Source organism: Drosophila takahashii, chromosome X (genome assembly GCF_030179915.1).
Source record: "Drosophila takahashii strain IR98-3 E-12201 chromosome X, DtakHiC1v2, whole genome shotgun sequence".
NCBI lineage: Eukaryota > Metazoa > Arthropoda > Insecta > Diptera > Drosophilidae > Drosophila > Drosophila takahashii.
In genome coordinates this window covers 913,280-934,296 of record NC_091683.1, presented here as the reverse complement: position 1 = coordinate 934,296, position 21,017 = coordinate 913,280, and the positions used below count along the sequence as shown (strand labels likewise).

Here is a 21,017-nt window from a genome sequence, read left to right as displayed (position 1 = left end):
TGATAAATGTCTAATTATTTAGTTGAGATCACAAAGATATTAGAACTAAATAATATTGTACTTCTTGATTTTTCTTACATTTCCATTTCGAAAATACCTTTTCTTCTTATTATTTGAATGAATCTTATTTTTGGAATCTTTACAAATACAAATGATACAAACTTTTAAAGAACTGATGTGAGATTTCTCGGCCACAATACTACTCTCTCTCAAAATATTTTTTAACTCTGTTTCCTATGCTCCTAAAAACCCAAACTCTTATGCTTGTTCCGTTCCGTTCCTTCTATACCTTCTGTGATTATCTCCTCTCTCCTCCGTTGTTTTGTTGTTTCGAGCTGATCACTGATCACTAACCTCTGATCCGATCTCTACCATGTACTATATCTTCTTGTTCTCGTGCGATCCGCGTCTGATTTTTGTGTGCAGGCATGAAACAACTGATCGGCAAGCTGAACGACCTGTGGCCCGAGCACAGTGTAGCACTGTCCATTCCAAAGGAGGTCGATAGGAGCAAGGAGAAGCTGGAGGGCGCCTGGGAGACCACAGGTGTATAAACGATCTCTATCTAACTATATTATATGTGTGTGTGCCTAGGATATAAGTTGGGGTACTATATTACGTAGTATTGCAATAGGGGAAGGTCTCTATGGATAATACGCCCCTTAAACTAACCCATTTATCCATCCAATTACCAGGTCGCGATGGTTCTAAAATCACAACAGTTGTTGCAACACCCGGCCAAGGCACCGATCGCGTACAAGAGGTCTCCTATACAGACACAAAGGTCATCGGCAATGGCAGCTTCGGCGTCGTGTTCCAGGCAAAGCTCTGCGATACCGGCGAGCTGGTGGCAATCAAAAAAGTTTTACAAGACAGACGATTTAAGGTGGGTTCTTAACGAGATCTTCGAAGTCTACGAAATACTAATCGTAATACTCTCTTACAGAATCGCGAATTGCAAATTATGCGCAAATTGGAGCATTGTAATATTGTAAAGCTTTTGTACTTTTTCTATTCGAGCGGTGAAAAGGTAAGTTTCACATAGTATAGCACTCTTTTTGTTATGGGGAGATGGCCTGCTGAAGTTGCCAGCATATCGGTAATTACTTAGTACGGAAGATACGGCAAGAGTTTATTGAGGGTCCTTTCAACAACAGACACCAAACACCAACCACCAAGTGCGTAAGAATACAATAAATGGTATGTGTGGTTCCATAGATATATCTTCTATAACTAAATCCCATCAACTGTATTACTCGAGATGTTCGTTGGTAGACAACTAGTATCCATTGTGCTTTCAAGAAAACGAAAACGAAAATATTTTTAAGAATCTCTATATATCTGACTGTATATATACTCGTATATGTGTTTCCTTTAGTTTTGCGTTTATTTCTTGATGGTTAAACCGTACTAAGTATTTATATTTAAGACAGCTATGTTGTCAGGTCTATGAGTTAAGCAACTATCGAATTGAATTGAATCTCTTTCACTTGCATATTCAAACTGAAACTGAAACTGAATCTGAAACCGAAACCGAACCTCTGGTATCGAAACTGAATCCGAAACCGAAACGTTATCGAAATCGGTCACTAGCTGGCCGAGTTCCCCATCGATTTGGGCATATTCGCGAGTGTGCTCAAGCCCCAGGTATCCCGAATCCAAATCTCAAAGTTTTCAGTTCTCCAGCTCAGATCATTAATGGCCGTATGACAATTGACTAACTGACTGGATTTATTTGCCTAAAGTGACGAAGTACAAGTACATATCTTGAGTTATTTTCCCATTTGAGATCTCAAGTGAACACTCTACTTAATTTTGTATCGTAAAAATACTAAAGTAAGCGCCTAAGCAGCAGTACAATGAATATTTAATGCAGTGATTAATCCAAGAAGCTGTTTCCAACAGCAGTCGGTTTTCCATAAGATTCATATGGATGTATTTCCAATTTCCAACTAAATGCAGTAGTTAATCTTTAAGCAAGTGTCATACGGCCATCAGCGACTTGCTCTCTCTCACTCGATCTTGAACTTTCTCTATCTCTCATATATATGAATCCAAACCGAATCAGAATCCGAAACCCTTTGCTATACATCATGTGTATTAGAGAAAAGTACAATGAAACGTACAGAGATCACACCGCATGGTAATATAACCTCCTGTGAATCGAATCCGAATCCGAATCCTGCTGCTATGCTAGTTTGATAGTTTGAGTTAAATGTCGCCGACTATACAAAAACAAAACCCCGAACAAAAAACAAAAACAAAACGCATGTTGACAGCTTGCAACTTCATCGGTCAGCTCACCTTAAAACCCCGACAACCCCTATTTCTACATATCCATACATGGATCATATGACCCAAAACTAAGCTAAGGAATCCGAAATTAATCAATTCTTCTCCTCGGTTTCGCAGCGTGATGAAGTATTTTTGAATTTAGTCCTCGAATATATACCAGAAACCGTATACAAAGTGGCTCGCCAATATGCCAAAACCAAGCAAACGATACCAATCAACTTTATTCGGGTGAGTTCTCTAGTTGTACACTCAGAAAATGAATCGCCCTGAATTTTAGAAAATCGCCTATGGATTTGCTTCACTGGCGATTTTTTTCTTTAAAATAAAAAAATTTTCTACTGGTAAAGAAAATTTTCTTCCAATTAATCAAAATTCATTAAATTCAAGAAATATTCCAGAAATATAGAAAAAAATCGCCAGTAAAGCAAATCCATAGGCGATTTTCTAAAATTTTTTTTTGAGTGTAGGATCGACTATACCATTCTATTTACTAATCCGACATCCTCCTGCAGCTCTACATGTATCAACTGTTTAGAAGTTTGGCCTACATCCACTCGCTGGGCATTTGCCATCGTGATATCAAGCCGCAGAACCTTCTGCTCGATCCTGAGACGGCTGTGCTGAAGCTCTGTGACTTTGGCAGTGCCAAGCAGCTGCTGCACGGCGAGCCGAACGTGTCGTATATCTGCTCCCGGTATTACCGCGCCCCCGAGCTCATCTTTGGCGCCATCAATTATACAACAAAGATCGGTGGGTATTCTTAGAGCTAAGTTAATCTAAACTACACAGAGAAAAAGAACTTGATAAGAAAAAGGGTAGATTCTACATTATTTCATATCAATACGATATGATTCATGTGAAATTTATGATTCAAAAATGATATTTTATCATATAAAATACCAAATGTATTATTTTTTTAAAAAAATAATGTTAGATAAGAAAAACATAATATTTATTCATATCAAAATGATGTGAAAGTTGACCAGCACATATCAATCTGATCTTTTCTCAACATTTTTTCTGTATCTCCTATAAAAATCGAAAAAAAATTAAATAAATTCGAAAACAATACCTAATATCTATTGTGAAACCTATTTTGATATACTCCCCCCTTCTTTTTACAGACGTATGGAGTGCCGGTTGCGTTTTGGCCGAGCTACTGCTGGGCCAGCCCATCTTCCCTGGCGACTCCGGTGTCGATCAGCTTGTCGAGGTCATCAAGGTCCTGGGCACACCGACAAGAGAACAGATACGCGAGATGAATCCAAACTACACGGAATTCAAGTTCCCACAAATTAAGAGTCATCCATGGCAGAAAGTAAGTGGCTAACTAGTGACCAGGAATTGGATTTTCGACTCTCCGCCCCTCAGACTCTCGACTTCCCCTGCGCTTTCCGCTCATGTGGCACACCACTCTTCACTCCTCTCGAGGAAAATGCAATGTTTTCCTTAAAAACCACTCTTTGCTAAGTTTCTAACCGAAAATTGTGTGTACATAAATACTCGTTGCAGTCACTACTCGAACGCACCCAATTTCCAAACGCCCTAAACCAGAAACAACGATTGAGAGTAAGCCAAGAAACGAAAGATCAACGAAATTTTAAATTTTAAACCAAAAAAGACGAAATTTCATTACAAAATTTGCTTGACCAGAGAGCCATAATGCCAAAATGCAGATACATATGCTATAACAACTCATGATTCTGATTTTATGATCAGGGTTCTATTTATTTTATAGGGATTATCCCAAACTTTAGGGTTAGTTTATCTACTCAGAATCAGATTCCGCTTGAGATGCAGTTTTCATGGCTTTTAAGTTCATGCTCAGCTTTTCGCCATCGCCAGCTTTCCCAACTGTACAAGAGTTATACATTTGTTTAACTAATTTAATTGATTTATTGGATTTGGATTTGATTTGACTTGAATTTGAATTTAATTGATTGTTTTGGTTTCTTGCCCTGCTCTGCCCTGCCTCCTGCCGTAAAATGTACAAAAAAATCACTGTTTGGTTGCGGTTATCACATGGTTTAAGTAGAGAAAATTAAAGATTATAAAGAACTATGTGAAGGCCGAAACAGAACGTTGAGATCTGTAAATATGAAAGCTTCCTCTGTGCTTTCACTTGTGTCCTGTCCCACTCAATGATGATTATTACTGCGTTGCTACCCCGTAGAGCTGGAAAATATTAAAAATATCGATAATATCGATTAATGTTGATATTAAATATCAAAAATAGAGAAATGTCGATATTAAATATTGAAAAAAAGAGAAAAGTCGATATTTTTATAAGCTCTACTGCCCCGATATGTTGCCCCGCCCTGTTTGTTGTGTCCCGCAAGAAGCTCCGCTCGAAAATGCCTGGCGAAGACATCAAAACACACCCACTAATCCACTACTCCTCCCTCCCTCCGCAGGTTTTCCGTATACGCACTCCTACAGAAGCTATCAACTTGGTGTCCCTGCTGCTCGAGTACACGCCCAGTGCCCGGATCACACCGCTCAAGGCCTGTGCACATCCGTTCTTCGACGAGCTGCGCATGGAGGGCAACCACACCTTGCCCAACGGTCGCGAGATGCCGCCGCTATTCAACTTCACAGAGCATGGTGAGTGGTAGCTGTGATCCTCCTCCTGATCCGCCTGGCTAATCTGTATCATCTCTCCCAAACAGAACTCTCGATACAGCCCAGCCTAGTGCCACAATTGTTGCCCAAGCATCTGCAGAATGCCTCCGGCCCAGGCGGCGCCAACCGATCCTCAGCCGGCGGAGCAGCCTCTGCTGCGGCCAGCGGCTCCACCAGCGTCTCGTCCACAGGCAGTGGCGCCTCGGCGGAAGGATCCGCCGCCCAGCAGCCGCAGGCGCAGGGCACAGCAGCAGCAGCAGCTGCGGGATCCGGATCGGGATCGGGATCGGGATCAGGCGGAGCAGCAGCAGCCGGCGGATCAGGATCCGGCAACAACAGCAGCGGAGGCGGAGCATCCGGAGCGCCGTCTGCCGCCGTGGCAGCTGGTGCCAATGCCGCGGTAGCCGGCGGAGGCGGCGGTGGCGGAGTCGGTGCGGCGGCCACTGCTGCCACAGCAGCTGGCGCTATGGCCGCGACCAATGCCGGCGGCGCCAATGTGACAGGTGAGTAAGCGGTGGGCCAGCCTCCTGACCTCCTTACATCATACATTGCCCATCGGCCACCACGTCATTACTTCACCCCAGACCACCCAGCCACATAGATAGTATCGGTATCGTATTGTAATGTAAAATAGCATTGCTGATGATCAGGGTTTCTTTTCCCTATTAAATTGTAAACTTGATTACGATTCGATATGTTGCTATTGGCCATCTCTTGGCTGCAATACAATCCTCCCAGACTACTTCCCTCACCTCTTACGCTCCCTCAGCTGGTGTGAATCTCATGCTGAGACCGCACCGAAAGGTGCCGATGCCGGGGAAAGCGTTCCTGCGCCATCCGGCCAACATATGAGCCTGAAACTCCCTGAACTACCATTTCCTGATCCATCCAAAAAGCACCTCCTCCAAACCACCAAACCAACCCACGGAAAGAAAGAGTCAGTGAGTGAAAGAAAGTGTGGGAATCAAGAATCAAGGCGGAAAATCAAGAATCAAGAGTAAAGAAATAGGAATCAAGAAATCAGCAATCAAGGAAAAACAAATTCTTGTTGTGGTTACTTATATTTCGACTCATTTTCAAGTAATAACAGTTAAAAGCTCAAGCAGTTAATTCGAAAGTTATAATAATAAAAAGTTAAGTAACTAAAGAGCTATTTTTTGCATTTGTTTAAAATTTAAATTAAAAAATGTTTGTTAAAGAGAACTAATAACAAGTAGCATGGTCAGTCTAAAGAAATCTTTCCCAGGGTTGGTCACACTCCTAATTTATTTCGGGATCAAATGGGTTGATCTGTGCTTTTTATCCTTATTATAAAAAAAAAAAACTCAATGAATCTCTTGTTTTCATTCGTTCGTTCATTAAGCCAACATTTAGTTTCATTTTATTACCATTAGTAAGCTAAGAGAACCGTGTTTTAATTTTTAATTTTATTTTAATTTTGCTTTGGTTTCTTTTCTTTTCATTTTTTATTTACAGATTCATAGGGGCAATAGTAACATACATACACACACTTATATATATCCACGCATATATATATAGTAATAAATATATATAAAACCTACACCAACAACAACAAGAACAGAACAGCAAACGCATATATAATAAATATAAAAAACAAACAAATAAGAACGGAGAATGCAAAACCAGCAGCAACAAAAAATTAAACCAACAACAACCTATATACACAATAATTACTAAATTTAATTTATGCAATTGATGATGATGAAAAAAAAGCAAAAAGCAAATAGCAACAACAAAAATACACATACGAAAGAAGAATAGCAGCGAAAAAGCTGAGAGAAAGCAAAAAATATATAACAAAGGAAACATTTTACTTAGGTAAAAATTAAATTTATTTTAAATCTAAAATAAAACTAAAAACTAATAAGCATAATAATAAATAATAATAATGGTAAATAAAAACACACAATAATTATAATAGTAAAGCGCTGATCGATTGTCATTTTGTCACTAATGAGTGGCGATATATATCTTTTAATTAATACCTATTATTATAAATATTCTCTGCTTCCTCCCCTCCCCTCTCTCACTCTCTTCGTTAAATATGATTATGATTATGATATCCATTCTCTTTTGACAAAAACAAAAAGCCTAAAGAAATAACTATGTATATGTATATTGAACAGAGTCATTGCATATTTTTTTATACCACCTTGTTTTAGTATGTTTAACTGATAAGGAAAGGAGCCAGGAAAAGAGGAGAAGAAACAATATATCTATAAATAATAATCCAATAAAGCGAGAAAGCGAGTTTTGTGTAGTAAAAGCTAAGATCTAAACAAAACAGCGGACATTTAAATGGATTTTTGCACATTAGACTAGCTAATGCAAAAACATAGATACACCACACACTCACACGACCTTAAAAACGGAAGAGGAGATGATAAGGAAGATAAGGAGGAGGAGAAAAGGAGAAGGAAAAACAAAACAAAGCCGCGAGCATAATGTTAATGTTATGTTATACCTTAATTTAATGGAAATGATTAACAAAAATACAAAAAACGAAAACAAAAACAAAAACAAAAAAACAACCGCAAGCAACAAACAAAACTGTTTAAACTATACATATATATAATATATAATCCTTATGAATATAAACAATACTTTTTTTTTGCAACACGCATTATGTATACATACATATTGAATAAATAAATTATTTTTATTTTTATTAAATAATTATTATTATTATTTTGTAATAAATAAAAGCAAATAATCGATTGATAACCGACAACAAGAAAAGTGGAAGTTAGGAACCCCCCGATCGTACGATATATATTTTTTTTTGCGCCCCTAAAATATATATGTACAGATATATCTAAATGTATGTACTCTTATTTAGCCAGTAGTCGAGAGAGAGAGAGTTAGGATGAGTTATGGCCGAGAGATTTCGGATGTAGGCTATAACGACAGGAAGCAGAACCCAGAATACAGAATACAGAACACAGGCATGAAAATGGAAGCTGATAGCTGATAAGCCGATAAGCTGGCATCTGAGAACCCCGACGGCTTAGTTGCAATATGTAGATAAGGTCCAATTACCGGGTTTCCTTCCGTAACTCTGTAGCCGTAGAGCTGCATTATTATTTGCATACATAGTCAGTGTCACCTTGCCTCGCCCCCGCCCCAAAAATTTCCTCACTTTCCCCACTTCTTTCCAAACGGAGCTGCTATTAAATACTATTACTTTCTTTTGTCCGAATGGCATAGCAGTAAAAACCTAAAAATTAAACAAAAATTGCATAAGCGAGAATAGAGAGAAAAATAAGCAGAACACTTATATTTATTTCTATAGTTTACCATAATCGACCTTAAACTAATTATTATTCTAATTATAAATGATTAATGGATACACACACACACACACGCAGAATAAAATACATTTTTCCTAGTAATTTAGGCACACAAATAAATAAATAACAAGAAAACATCTAAAAAAAAATCCTAAAAAATAAATAAAAAAGATCAAAAAATTAAACACATTATCTTATTCTTAAATTTGCTAGTTACACACCAGAAACACACAGACACGTACATACGCATACTCTGACAACTGTATATGTAATGCTGTAATAATCATGATAATATATAGATTCGTTGATGATAATGCAAATGAGCAAAGAAGCCGTAATGATAATGATAATAAATGAATACGACAAAATCCAACAAATAAAAAGAGAAACAAATACAATATTTAAACGAAAGTAAAGCCTTTTGTTGTCGCCTTTCCTTGTACATCTACTGTATCATTTTGTTCAGTGTGAACCTTTTGTTTTTTTCTCATCTTCCTTTTAAAGGTCCTTGATGGGATTAGTGGGGGCTTCAGCTAAGATGACCCAATAAATCGCACAATGCATATACATATGAATACCCAGTGTATATTGCAGCTGAAATTGGGAATAAGAAAATCTATATTTTCGCTACTCATTTTAAAGATTTTAAAGTAATAAGTAAGGCTAGAAGATTTGAAGTTCTAATTACATAGGTAAAGTGCTAAGTATTTAAACTCATGACTTTGATTTATTTAAAATTGGAAAACTTTATTTATTCGCTTTATTATTTTTGTTAAATTTCAGTTTTTATACTAGTTTTGGAAATTTTGCCCATTTTGTGTTGGGTTCTCTTGAATATTTTCATTGGTCCCCTTTGAGTAGAGCTTGATATTATCGAAACGATAAAAATATCGAAACTATCGATTACTTTCAAGACTCCGTCTCAAGAGCACATCCTCCCGAAATACAGCCACTCAATATGCAAAATGCCATCCACATTTGTATCTCTCTCTCTTTTCGGACGTCGCTCTCTGTAGGTTCTCAGTCGAACAGCGCCCTCAACAGCAGCGGAAGTGGCGGCAGTGGAAATGGCAGCGGAAACGGAAATGGAAACGGAGAGGCAGCTGTCTCGGCATCGGGATCGGGTGGAAACGGTGGAAATGGAGGAAACGGCGGGGACAACGACGCTGGCGACAGTGGAGCTGCAGGATCCGGAGGATCTGGAGGAGGAGCAGCTGAGACCGAGGCAGCGGCGTCGGGTTAGCGCGAGTCAGGAGGTGCTCTCTTTTAATGTAATGTTATTCACAGGATTTTCGCTTGGGCCAGGGATTAAGTTACCATTACCATTTTTGGCCCAGACCCACACACACACACACAGTTACACTCGATGGAAACAGAAGAGATAGAATGAGAAGAGAAGTCCCAGCAAAAGCTAAGAGAAAATGATAGACAAAGGAATTCAAATTCTGATTCAGATTCACTCCACAAAACACCACCCACCCAATACACTCACACCCACTCACACACCCCAGCTCCAGCACACACACACATGTATGTATGTATATCTAGCTATATGCATTGGGCGCAAGCAAATATTTAGCATAAAACTCGAAAGAAAGAAAAAACAAAAGAATCCACTTTAAACTATGCATAAATAATTTAAATAATAATCTGTATTATTGACACGGGACAAGCCCGTAAGGATGTTGAAAAATAATAATCGGTAAAAGAAAAAGAAAAACCCCCCTCCAATATAGAAAATAACATTTAACAAATAGCTCGCGAAACGTAATAAAACTTAAGTCAAAGATGAGAAATGGAAAACAAACCACAAGAGAAATGAGGAAATACTTAGTGAAATAAATCAAAATTTTTGCCCCATTTAACGTTTATATATATGCGATTATACAAATATATAACGATCACAGCAGTTAGCAATCCATAGTAAAAGTAAAAATGAGAAACAAAAACAAAAATAAAAATAAAAGGCGGCAAAGTGAGAACTAGCAAAAAGGAGATGATATAACATTTACTAAACTCGCGCAAGTGCATCTATATAAATACGATATATAGATATTATATAAACATAGATATATATACGAGATATTAAAGAGACATTCGTAATCCTAGTAGCAACCCCCGATCCCCCAATCCCGACCCCAATGAACCGGAAAATGCCGAGGTATTTCCGTGCAACATTTTCCGTGGCCTGTTCTCAAGTGACGACGTTTAGGAACTACGATTATCTAAGGAGGCGGTCGTCGAAATGCAATATACACTAACACTAAACACTATACATAAATACATGAATACAAAGGTTATAACAAATTGAGCAAAACGTAAATGAATGTGTAATGAATGAGTAAAACGCTTTTAGCGCGCGACGCCACCCATTAACTTAAATTAACAATGCAAATAATACATAATACAAGAGGTAATGAGTAATGAGACGATGATGATGAGATAGTAAAGCCTAAAGCCAGGATCTTGATATATGTAAAAGTAATCGACAAAGAACAAACAACATTTAGCTGCAATTGAAAATTTAAACTTATTTAATACAAATTGAAGTAAACGTAAACGTAAAAGTAAAAGTAAAATACAATGAAACCGAAACCGAAACCGATGATGGTTTTAGAATGTAAGGCCTTAGATCAACCGGAAACTCCTGCGCGACTATAGTACTACCCCTCGCCCTCTCCCTCGCCTCGGTTCGATTGGTTCGAATCTCTATCTCTATACCTATGAAACCCAAAAACCCAAAAACCGAAAACCCAAAAACCACCCACTTAAACTGCTTAGATCTCGTTTTGATTATGCGATCTGCGATTATGTCCAAGCACTTTAAGCCCATTAAAACTAAAACCAACTAAGTAAACAAAGGAAAACATAAAGAAAACCAAAAAGAAAAAGGAAAGCAAGTCTATTTGTATGTATTTCCATAGAACTCCTTATATATTATATGAGAACATATTTTTTTTTACTAACTAAATGATACATTTATACAATTAATGAACGTTGAGTTTTGTGGCATCAAAACTAAATAAATTTAACTATATACATATATGTACACACCCACACACAAGAACACACACTAACATTCAGACATTTTCACACGCACATAGCTCTATAATTTCAAGTAAATTTTTAAAACCCAAGATTACCCAACTAATTTCCCCAAAACATTTTGGTAAATAATCTAAGAAGGCGGCAAACAAGTTATATAAACCCAAACCCCCAAAAGACACCCCACACACACGCGATGTTTGATTTGTAATTAAAAATTTGAACAGAAGAATGGAAAAATAAAGCCCAAAACAATATATATACACACATATATATGCATAGAAAAACATACTTATATATGATGAACAACTTCAGCGTTTCGCTTTAATTATGAGGCAACAACCACATGAGAAATCCAAACCAAACTTAAACTTAATTAACTTAAACACAAACCTAAACTAATTGCAAAAATAACAAATGGCAAAACCAAATTGAAAGAGGAAGTGAAAATGAAAATAAAACACGAGACAAATGCGTAAAGAAAACATTAATTTAAAAACAATAAAAATTACAAACAAAAATATATTCATACTAGTGTGTCATTTATTTATCGGTTAATTTCTAGGTTGGAAGTAAGTAAATAAATGTGTAGCATACTTTTGGGCAGCTGATCCCGAAAGAAATGACATGTAGGTGGCGCTAATAACGTACTAATTTTATGTTACTAAAATAGTGTAGCATACTTTTGGGCGGATGATCCCGCAAGAAATGACACGTAGATGGCGCCAATAAGTGGCAGCTGAAAACTTTGGTCAAGATAGCGTCACAGACTACCTCAATTTTTAGTTTTGCTAAAAAGTCTTGGTCAAGATAGCGTCACATACTACCTCAATTTTAGATTTTGCCGAAAAGCATAGGTCAAGATAGCGTCACAAACTACCTCAATTTTAAATTTTATTGGAAAACCTTGCTCAAACAATTGAGGTAGTTTGTGACGCTATCTTGACCTATGCTTTTCGGCAAAATCTAAAATTGAGGTAGTATGTGACGCTATCTTGACCAAGACTTTTTAGCAAAACTAAAAATTGAGGTAGTTTGTGACGCTATCTTGACCAACAGTGGTTCTCAAACTGTGATGGATGCTTGGCATTGACCAGTGACTCTAAAACTGTACCCGTTTACACCGGCGTTACCAATTACTCTAAAACTGTCCTGCTTTTATGCCGACGTATCAGTGACTCTAAAACTGTACCTTTTAAGTCAACCTTGCCAGTGGCTCTAAAACTGTAAAAGTATGGAAAACCTGCAATTCAGGGGAAAATGTAAATATCCCTTACCTCAGGCCATTCCAGACAATCAATTAACACCATTAACTACTAAATTTATTAGTTTAAAAAAAAATGCATTATGAGCGATCTAAACTATCCGACAGTGGCACCCGTCGGCATCTACTCCTCCAGAGATTCCCAGTCTCGCCGAGCTGCGTCCTACGTCCGGCGGCGTTTGCCCAGACTGAGATCGGTGGCTCCGCCCTCTGGCTTGGGGCGTCGTTTGCTGCTCCGACTGCCGCCAGTCGGCTTTATGCCGGAAACGGACACGGATCCGGACAGCCGTGACTCCACCAACGCCAGCGGAGCAGTGGACAGTGGCAGTGGAGTGCCCGGCAGCGGCTGTCCGAGTGGCAGTGGTGACTCCAGCAGGAGCTCGCTCTTGATTATGGCTCCCGGGGCAATCATGAGCAGGTCGTTGCCTCCGTTCCCAATCCCATTCCGCTGCTGCGGCTGCCCGTCGGTTCGTTCACATTTTATGTGCCGCACCGCTGGCAAATCCGCGTTCTCCAACTCTCCGTCCGCCGCATGGCCATTGGTCATCCGGTTGTCGTTGTTGTTCGGCTCCAGTTGACCCCTAGATGAAAGTGCAGGCACTTGCCGCTGCTGCCACTCGAGGATGCCCGTCAGGAGCTTGATGTACTTGATGGCCGAGCGCAGGATCTCATTCTTCGAGAGCTTCTTGTCCGGCGGATGCGTCGGGACCAGCTTACGTAGCTCCGCAAAGGCGCCGGATACGTTTTGCTGGCGCCAGCGCTCCCTTGTGTTGGTGAACACCTTGCGCACTCCGCCAGTGGCTCCTCCTCCTCCTCCGCCGCCGCTGGATGCATTGCCTCCGGAGATGTTACCCCCACCGCCGCCTCCGCCGACGGAACTTCCGGAGCTGGCCGGCGCTGTGAGCAGCCCGTTGCGGGAGTGACTTCGCGGGGAGCTGGACAGTGAACGATTGCCTGGGGAAGGGACAAAATAGCAACGGGTTAGTAAAGCGAAAAACGTAATTATTACCGTAAACAATCAATGTAAGAATGATTTTTAAATGAAATTCCATATCGATAGCTATTAAAACTTAAAAATGCGATGCATAAATGGACCAGAATGGGTATGGAAGCCTACTTCGCCTACTTAGTCCCCTTGTCTCTTCAATCTGTTTAATTTAAAGAAGGGTTAAAACTTTGAGTTTAAAGCTTACTTTAAATTTAACAAGCAGACGAGAAAAGGGACGGAAGTGAAATTTTGCGTTTGAAAATCTACGATTTAATACAATTGTACATATATTTTGATCTAAAATTTCAATCCATATTTTACTCCCTAAAATATCAGTTTTTTTGCCGAAACAAGGAGAAAAATAGCCCAAATATGGAATGTCATACCTTTTTGAACTCGTAGTTTAATTCTGAATCGATTTGCGTTAAAATCTGGACATTTTAATTTTTGGCCGATTTTCGCAAAAAATCATGATGGTACCCCTATCAAAAATGCGAAAACTGGTGAAAAATTAAATTCTCCTAAATATGATGGAAATCGTTAGTTTAGGTTGTTAGCTGTTTAAAACAGTCATTCTTTTAGCTGTGAGTCTTAATTTGTCGAAACTACGATCGAAAAACCATCAAAAAAAGTATTTTTTCGTCGAAAATTCCAATCCATATTTTTCACCCTAAAATATCTGTTTTTTGGCCGAAACATTAGAAATAGAGGTCCAAATATGGAATGTCATACCTTGTTGAACTCGTAATTTAATTCCCTTACAATTAACATTGAAACCTAAAATTTTTTAAATTTGGTCATTTTTTGCAAAAAATTATGATGTAACCCCTTATAAAAAATGCGAAAATTGGTGAAAAATTAAATTTCCCCGAAAGTAATGGGGATCGTTAGTTTAGGTTGTTAGCTGCTCAAAACAGTCGGTCGTTTAACTATCGGCCTTGATTTGTCCAAATTGCAAATGAAAAAGAAAGCATTTTTGGTTGCAAGCATGCAAACTCACGCTAGCTTCCTTTCTTGTTAATTTGTCTGTTCTTTTTCTTTTTAATATGCTTAAAATAAAAATCCTCACCATCCGCCTGGTTGCCATTCAGCACGATGTAGTCGCGCAGATCCTCCTCGTCCTCCTCGGTGTCGTTGAGCGAGAAGTCGGAGAGCTCCGCGTCGCCGTCTCCGTCCGAAACGGACTCTGTCTTGGGCTGCAGATGGGGCGTGGCATGCCGGAGCAGAGCTGGCGGGTGTCTCCCGGGTTCCCGGATGACCCCGTTGCCATTGCCATTTAGGTGGCCGGAATGCGGGGACTCGTTGGTCTGGCTGTGTCCGGAGGAGCCGCTCGAGGCCGTGCTCCTTTCGTCCGCGTTGTCCGCTCCATTGGAGCTGCTCGGTAGCCAGGCCATCTCTCCGTTTATCGTTTATCCTTTAACCGGCTGAAGGGATACGTCTGTTCCGTTGCGTTCGAAGCGCAGCAGCCAAGTGAGCAACTGATTGAGTGTCGAGTTCTGTGTGTCTGTGACTGAGAACACACCCTCTTTGGCAAGAAGGCGGGGCCAAGGACGCAGCAAACCACCCCGGAACGAGGAATACACACAAAATGGGCGGATTCGACCTTGGCGATGAGAGGTGTGTGTGTCGCTGGGATAAGTAGGAGCTGTGGGATTAAATACGGAGCTTATTATTACAAGTGTCTGATATAATAATTAATAAATTTTAAATCCCTAATTGGTACAATTTTCCTAGTTTTTGAAGTAGTTCTAATCTATTTTATATTCCCAAGTTAAATTAATTCAAATAAGCAGCGTATTAGTGATACATTATCCCAACTTATTCACCTGTGAATTGAGTTTTACTGGTGGCCAATGGAGTAGTGCCCCACACCCACGCTCAGGCGCTTCTTGAGCAGCGTGGTCGGCGCTTGGGGTTGCCGTGCCACATCGCCCACCTGCTCGCGATCCCGTTCCTTCCGCTCGCCCTGTTTCTCCGACTCGGGCTCGGCCGGTCCCCTGGTTTTGGGCGGACCACCAACACTCACGGACGGCACATAAACGGGCGTCAGGCTCATTCGCATCGAGGGCGTGGGATTCACGAATATCATCTTGTCGGGCATCTCCTCGCTGATCCCGCCGTGACCCTCGCGCACCACGCGCGGCCGGAAGACGTACGAGGTATCCGACATGCGGGCGTCCACATACTGCACCTGCACCTCCACCGGAAAGTCGCTGCCCAGCACCTCGCTGATCTCGAACGGAGCACTGTCCGCCACGTGCAGCCGCAGCGGCAGTCGCGGCGACATCTTGAAGGTGACCCGCTGCACGAAGCGGGACAGGTCGCCGCCATCGCGACCGGATCGCAGGTAGACCATCCACGTGGGCTCCAGCATGTAGGGCAGGTCGGGATCGCATTGCTCCATCCGGCAGCCGACGACGATGTCGCGACTGATCACGCAGCGCCCGGCGAGATTGGACGCCGGTCCGCGGTTGCAACTCACTCGCTGACAGTCGTCCACCACGTTTTGCTGCCGCAGGAGGTTCGTGTAGCTCATTTCGACGTATCCCTTGGAAAAAACTAATCAGAGCAAGAAGAATTTTTAATTTATGTTCAACCGAAAATTAATTTACGCTAAAATATCACTGGAGCATTACACGAATTTGAACAGAATATATGTGTGAAATATGGGGCCTTAAAATAAATGGTAACAGGAAACGCAGAAGCCTACTCCCAAAAGTAGTAATAACATTAATTTTAAAGTGAAACTTAAATTTAAATGGTTAATAAAGTTAAACTTTCATAAAAGAAAAAAAATATTTACAATGGGCCACGTCATCGATAATGTTAATTAAATAAATTATCCCCCAGTGGGTACATATAATTCCCAACTAGTTCTAGACTAAAACTATACGACCTAGGTGCTATGGTAGCCGATAAATCAGTTGACCGGAAGTAGGTGTGGGTGTTGGTGGTTGTAAAGTGACTTCCGGAGACCCAAATATTGGGATGTCATCTGGATGGAACTGGACTCCATGATGCAGTGCATCGATATCCTCTCCAGATATGGCCCTCAACTATGTATTTATTTATTAAATGAAATATTTTTAATGTAAATGTAAAAATAATGAAATCTACAATGGGACACGTCATCAATAATGACAATTGAAAACTGATCCCCGCAGTGGGTACTTATAATTCCCAACTACTTCTAGCTAGAAATTTACGACCTAGGTGTTATGGTCGCCGATAAATCAGTTGACCGGAAGTCGGTGTGGGTGTTGGTGGTTGTGAAGTGACTTCAGGAGACCCAAATATTGGGATGTCATTTGGATGGAACTGGACTCCAAGATGCAGTGCATCGAGATTATCTCCAGGTATGTTCTTTATTATTATAATTTTAAATTAAGTAAATTTACAATGGGCCACGTCATCATAATAATTTATTTTTTTTAGACAAAAATAAACGTTTTTTTTCAGTTTTTCCGCTGTAATTTGGACAAATCAAGGCCGACAGCTAAATGACTTACTGTTTTGAACAGCTAACAACCTAAACTAACGATCCCCATCACTTTCCGGAAAATTTATTTTTTTAACCAATTTTTGCATTTTTTAATGATGGTTACATCATGATTTTTTGCAAAAAATTGCCAAAAATTAAAATGTCAAGATTTGAACGCAAATCGTTTTTGAATTTTATTACGAGTTCAAAGAGGTATGGCATTCCATATTTGGACTATTATTTCTAATGTTACGGCCAAAATACTGATATTTTTGGATGGTAAATCTTTGTTTCCGGTAAAAATAGGAATTTTTATGTTCTTGTTGTAAAAATGGTGTGTTTAATTTTTAATTATTTCGTAAAATTGGTTTTTGTTTAAGGGTCCATTTCTTAGATCTTATCAAAATCCTCAAAAATGTGTTGCCAAAAGCCAATAACCACTAAGTGCTTGCAACCTTTTGTCCCTTTTAAAGATGTTAATCTTCTCCTGGGATTAGGGTCCAGTAAAAGTTTTCGCCAAAGGCGTTGAAATTTCAACGCCTCTGTCATCTTACAAGAACTGGCCATTCCGGTTTGTTCCACGCCTTCAAATCGAATTGTCTAATTAATTACCACGCCAATGATTATGAGAAGGATTAAGGGTAACATAGGTTAAGAGTGCGAACTGCGCATGCGCTAGAAGGCGGAGTCAAGTGAAGAGCGCTAAGGGTTGTTAGGACCCGGGCATTTATTTAGCCAGACATTTTCTGGGTATAGGGAAATTTGGCAAAAACCTACATCTTAGCTTTATATTTCGAGGTGGCAGCTTAGAAGTCGCAGGGCCAGAGATTGACCAGGTAACGCCGCTCCTGGAGGATGCACCTAGAAGCTCCCATGGCCATGGGACTTTGTCCTGGTTCTGGAACATCGACTTGTTCTTGGGACCCAGCTAGTTGAGCTGCTTGATTCTCAGGCTCCTCCTCGAGATCTCCAAGGTCATCCTGCATCGTCATCTAGTGACATTTTCCTGGAGGGATTAACAAAGCTAATGGAGCAAACCGATTCCCGTGCCGGAAACTTGATTAGATTATGGACAATAGTGCATGTGTGATCCGAGTCCTGGAAGAGCAGGGTTATCCTGACCTTCGGGTCCCAACTGCAGAAGGATCTTGTGTGAAATGGCGGCTAAGTAAATTCTGAGTTTAAAGCCTACTTAAAATTTAAGATGCGGAAGACCGTCAACTAGTTAACGAAAATTCATCTGGATGGAAATATGCTTGATACGACTTTTAGGAACGTTTTCTCATCCGCATGTTGAATTTAAATTAGGGTTAAAAGTCTGAATTTCCATAAACTTGTAAAGTTTAAGCATTATTGTGAACCCTGAAAATGTATGGTAAATCAAAGTTTAAAGCCTGCTTTAAATTTAACATGCCAACGAGAAAACGAGATAAATAGTAGTACAAAACTTATTAATATATTCAGTGCCTTAAAGGGATGCAGTCTCGTGCAGCCCACCTGATGTGGTCCACTGTCTCCTAATCGCAGTTCGTATTCATGAGCAGGTTCTTAAACCATCATCACTTGGCCATCAGAGGGTGGGCCTTGGGAACCCGGATCTAATCCCGCTCACAGTCCGACCGACACTCACCCAAAAGCCAAAGGCCAAACCAAACCACCCCCCGAAATCCGATTAGTGGCAATCAAATGAAATCACATCGTATCAAAATAACCCGTGAGTGGAGAAAAGTGAGGAAAGTCAACAGTCGCCGGCATCAAAATCAAATTAGCAGCAGTTTGGTGGCTAATTCGGATGCGAGTGCTCTTTTTATCATTTCAGGGCAGGCGTCTGTGACTTTTCGGCACGTGTGTGGCCGGGATAGATAAAAACAGTAAGTACGGGACCCAGAAAAGGCCGGCAAACTTCGGCAAACACCAGCACGTGGCCACAAAGAAGGATTTCGGGTGGAAGTGGGCCGGTCAAATGGATTTTCACACCCACTCGACGACGGCAAAGCCGCCAATTAATAAAATTCAATTATTCCAAGCCACCGCAGACCGATGGGAAGGCTGATAAAATACAATAACACCTTTCGACACTTGGATCGGATTTGCAGCGAGTTGAAAGGGGTCTATAAATGGTGAAAAGTCGTTTTTTGGAAATGGAATGGTGAATTCTACCAATTCATATGGTATCTTGCCTATGTGCACATACATATGTGTGTAGGTTTGGCAAATAGTAAACGACGAATTTAATAATTATCTATATAATCAAAGAGAACTAATGCTTCATTAGAATTAATGCTTAATCGGATTTGCTGGGACTTGAAATGGTGAAAGATCGTCCTTGGAAATGGAATAGTAAATTCTACCAATTCATGAGGAACATTTAGTATGTAAATGTCTTCTTGCCTGTATGTATGTATATTGTAGATTTGGCAAGTAGTAAACATTGATAATGTAATAATTATCTATATAATTAAAAAGAATTTAAAAATAACTTACCATTGTTTGGACCAGATTTTAGGGGCTTTTCCTTGTTGATCGACCCATTCCAAAAATACTGGAAGCCTCTTTCCAGTGTATATGTACTATGTATGTATGTATATATTCGCACTCGTGTTACGTTTTAACTTTGCTAGCATGTTTACATACATGCATACATATGTTTTGGGGTTCCTTCCACTCGAATACATACATACATATGTCCGTCCACATACATATGTAAAAGTTGATCGCTTGTGCGTACGGTAAAACAATTAAGATCTTCATTTACTTAATATTTGGCACAGATCGAAGCACCTTTAATTTGCGTTTACACAGGTACACACATACATATGTACAAAACTTTGCGTTTCCTTCTACAGGCACTTCCATACTTATGTACATGTGATCTTGGATGAATAAAAGCAGTTCCGTTCCAACGAAAACATTTCCATGCTTGCAAATTTGATGTCCCCTTCTGCTGATCTGTGGGAATGCGTTGTTTGTTCTCCATTATCCATTATCCAAATTATTTGATTAAATTTTAATTGTGCACGGCTTCACTTTTTCCTTTTCCCTTTAGCTTTTCCATTCTGCGAAGGTCGATTGGCAAAGGGACGCGATATGCTATCGATATTAGATTGTTGCTGGCAGCGTTGCCACCCCTCGCTTACAAATTTAAAAAAATACCTGAAAGCCCCAAACGAAAAATATAGCTGTTAAAAAGCCGTTACTTTTGCATTTCATCAGATTTTTAAACGAAAATGTGTTGTCGCCGATGTGCATAAATATATTTGATGATTTCATGAGTCTGGTTCCGGCGATTTACTCGACCAACTTGAAATCGAATGGTCATCTTTTAGTGGTATGAAACCCCCGCAGATCGGACGTCTTTATCCTATAGCTGCCTTAATTTCGTTTAAATAGTGATGGTTTTCATGAAACAGTGAATTCTAGCATTACAAACTTGTAATTTGTGGTAACCAAACTATTATTTTTAACCTCCTTAAAAAAGAGTCGTTCCTCTAAATCGAGGCATTTCCCCATTTTAACCTACTCATATCTACATTTGCAGAGTTCAACAACCCCTGGTGGTCTCTGTGACGCCACCTGTTGGCTACAACCCGCGCTCGTCGCCTTCGAATCCCAATAAATCCGTTGGCAATCGATAGCCCGCCCACCTGGGCCAAGGCAAGGCATTTCAATCAGTACGTGCCACAGAGCACACCTGCCCAGGTAGAGAGCTTCCGCGGGGCGCATGGCGAGGTTTGAGGGGTCCAAAAGCTTGGCGCCACTTTCATTTCATTTGAGTTGTCCGTATAGTCCGTATTGTCCGTACAGAGAGCGCAGGGGGCTGCTGGCGATAGATGATAGATTGTGGGTGAGTAATTTCAGTGCCGTTGCGAAATGTCAGTGCTGATGGCCAGAGCCATCGTGGGGCAGGCCCGAGTGCAAAAAGCGTCCCGAGAAAGCCGTAGGCAGTGAAAAGCCGACGCTCACGTGGCGAATTGCGTGACTTGACCCGCAAATCCGCCGCCCAGGCACCCC

At 40.3% G+C, this 21,017-nt stretch overlaps 3 protein-coding genes across 11 annotated transcripts in view; 1 reads left to right on the top strand and 2 right to left on the bottom strand.

Annotated features, from left to right (window-relative positions):
- sgg (shaggy) overlaps positions 1-11,798 on the top strand; it is a 49,997-nt gene extending 38,199 nt beyond the window's left edge. For 6 of the 9 annotated variants that reach the window (XM_017151038.3, XM_017151039.3, XM_017151040.3 and 3 more), the window contains 8 exons: positions 696-886; positions 947-1,030; positions 2,413-2,523; positions 2,808-3,045; positions 3,420-3,613; positions 4,710-4,899; positions 4,965-5,420; positions 9,245-11,798. In XM_017151038.3, the coding sequence (XP_017006527.1) occupies positions 696-886; positions 947-1,030; positions 2,413-2,523; positions 2,808-3,045; positions 3,420-3,613; positions 4,710-4,899; positions 4,965-5,420; positions 9,245-9,471 (1,691 nt within the window). In that variant the 3' untranslated portion in view covers positions 9,472-11,798. Of the gene's footprint in view, positions 1-445; positions 547-695; positions 887-946; positions 1,031-2,412; positions 2,524-2,807; positions 3,046-3,419; positions 3,614-4,709; positions 4,900-4,964; positions 5,421-5,686; positions 6,037-6,393; positions 8,645-9,244 lie in introns of those variants that run through there. The other 3 variants (XM_070219291.1, XM_017151037.3, XM_070219290.1) reach the window with 3 other exon arrangements.
- A 775-nt stretch (positions 11,799-12,573) lies between these two features.
- Positions 12,574-14,919, bottom strand: HLH3B (Helix loop helix protein 3B). The gene is made up of 2 exons (XM_017151196.3): positions 14,595-14,919; positions 12,574-13,491 (listed from the first exon to the last, which is right to left on the bottom strand). The coding sequence occupies exons 1-2, from the start codon at positions 14,917-14,919 to the stop codon at positions 12,701-12,703; spliced, it is 1,116 nt and encodes a 371-aa protein (XP_017006685.2). The 3' UTR covers positions 12,574-12,700.
- Positions 14,920-15,033: 114 nt separating this feature from the next.
- On the bottom strand, positions 15,034-16,215 carry LOC108063913 (uncharacterized). The gene is made up of 2 exons (XM_017151198.3): positions 15,352-16,215; positions 15,034-15,170 (listed from the first exon to the last, which is right to left on the bottom strand). Exon 1 carries the CDS (start codon positions 16,059-16,061, stop codon positions 15,366-15,368), a length of 696 nt encoding a protein of 231 aa, XP_017006687.2. The 5' UTR covers positions 16,062-16,215; the 3' UTR covers positions 15,034-15,170; positions 15,352-15,365.
- Positions 16,216-21,017: the final 4,802 nt, after the last annotated feature.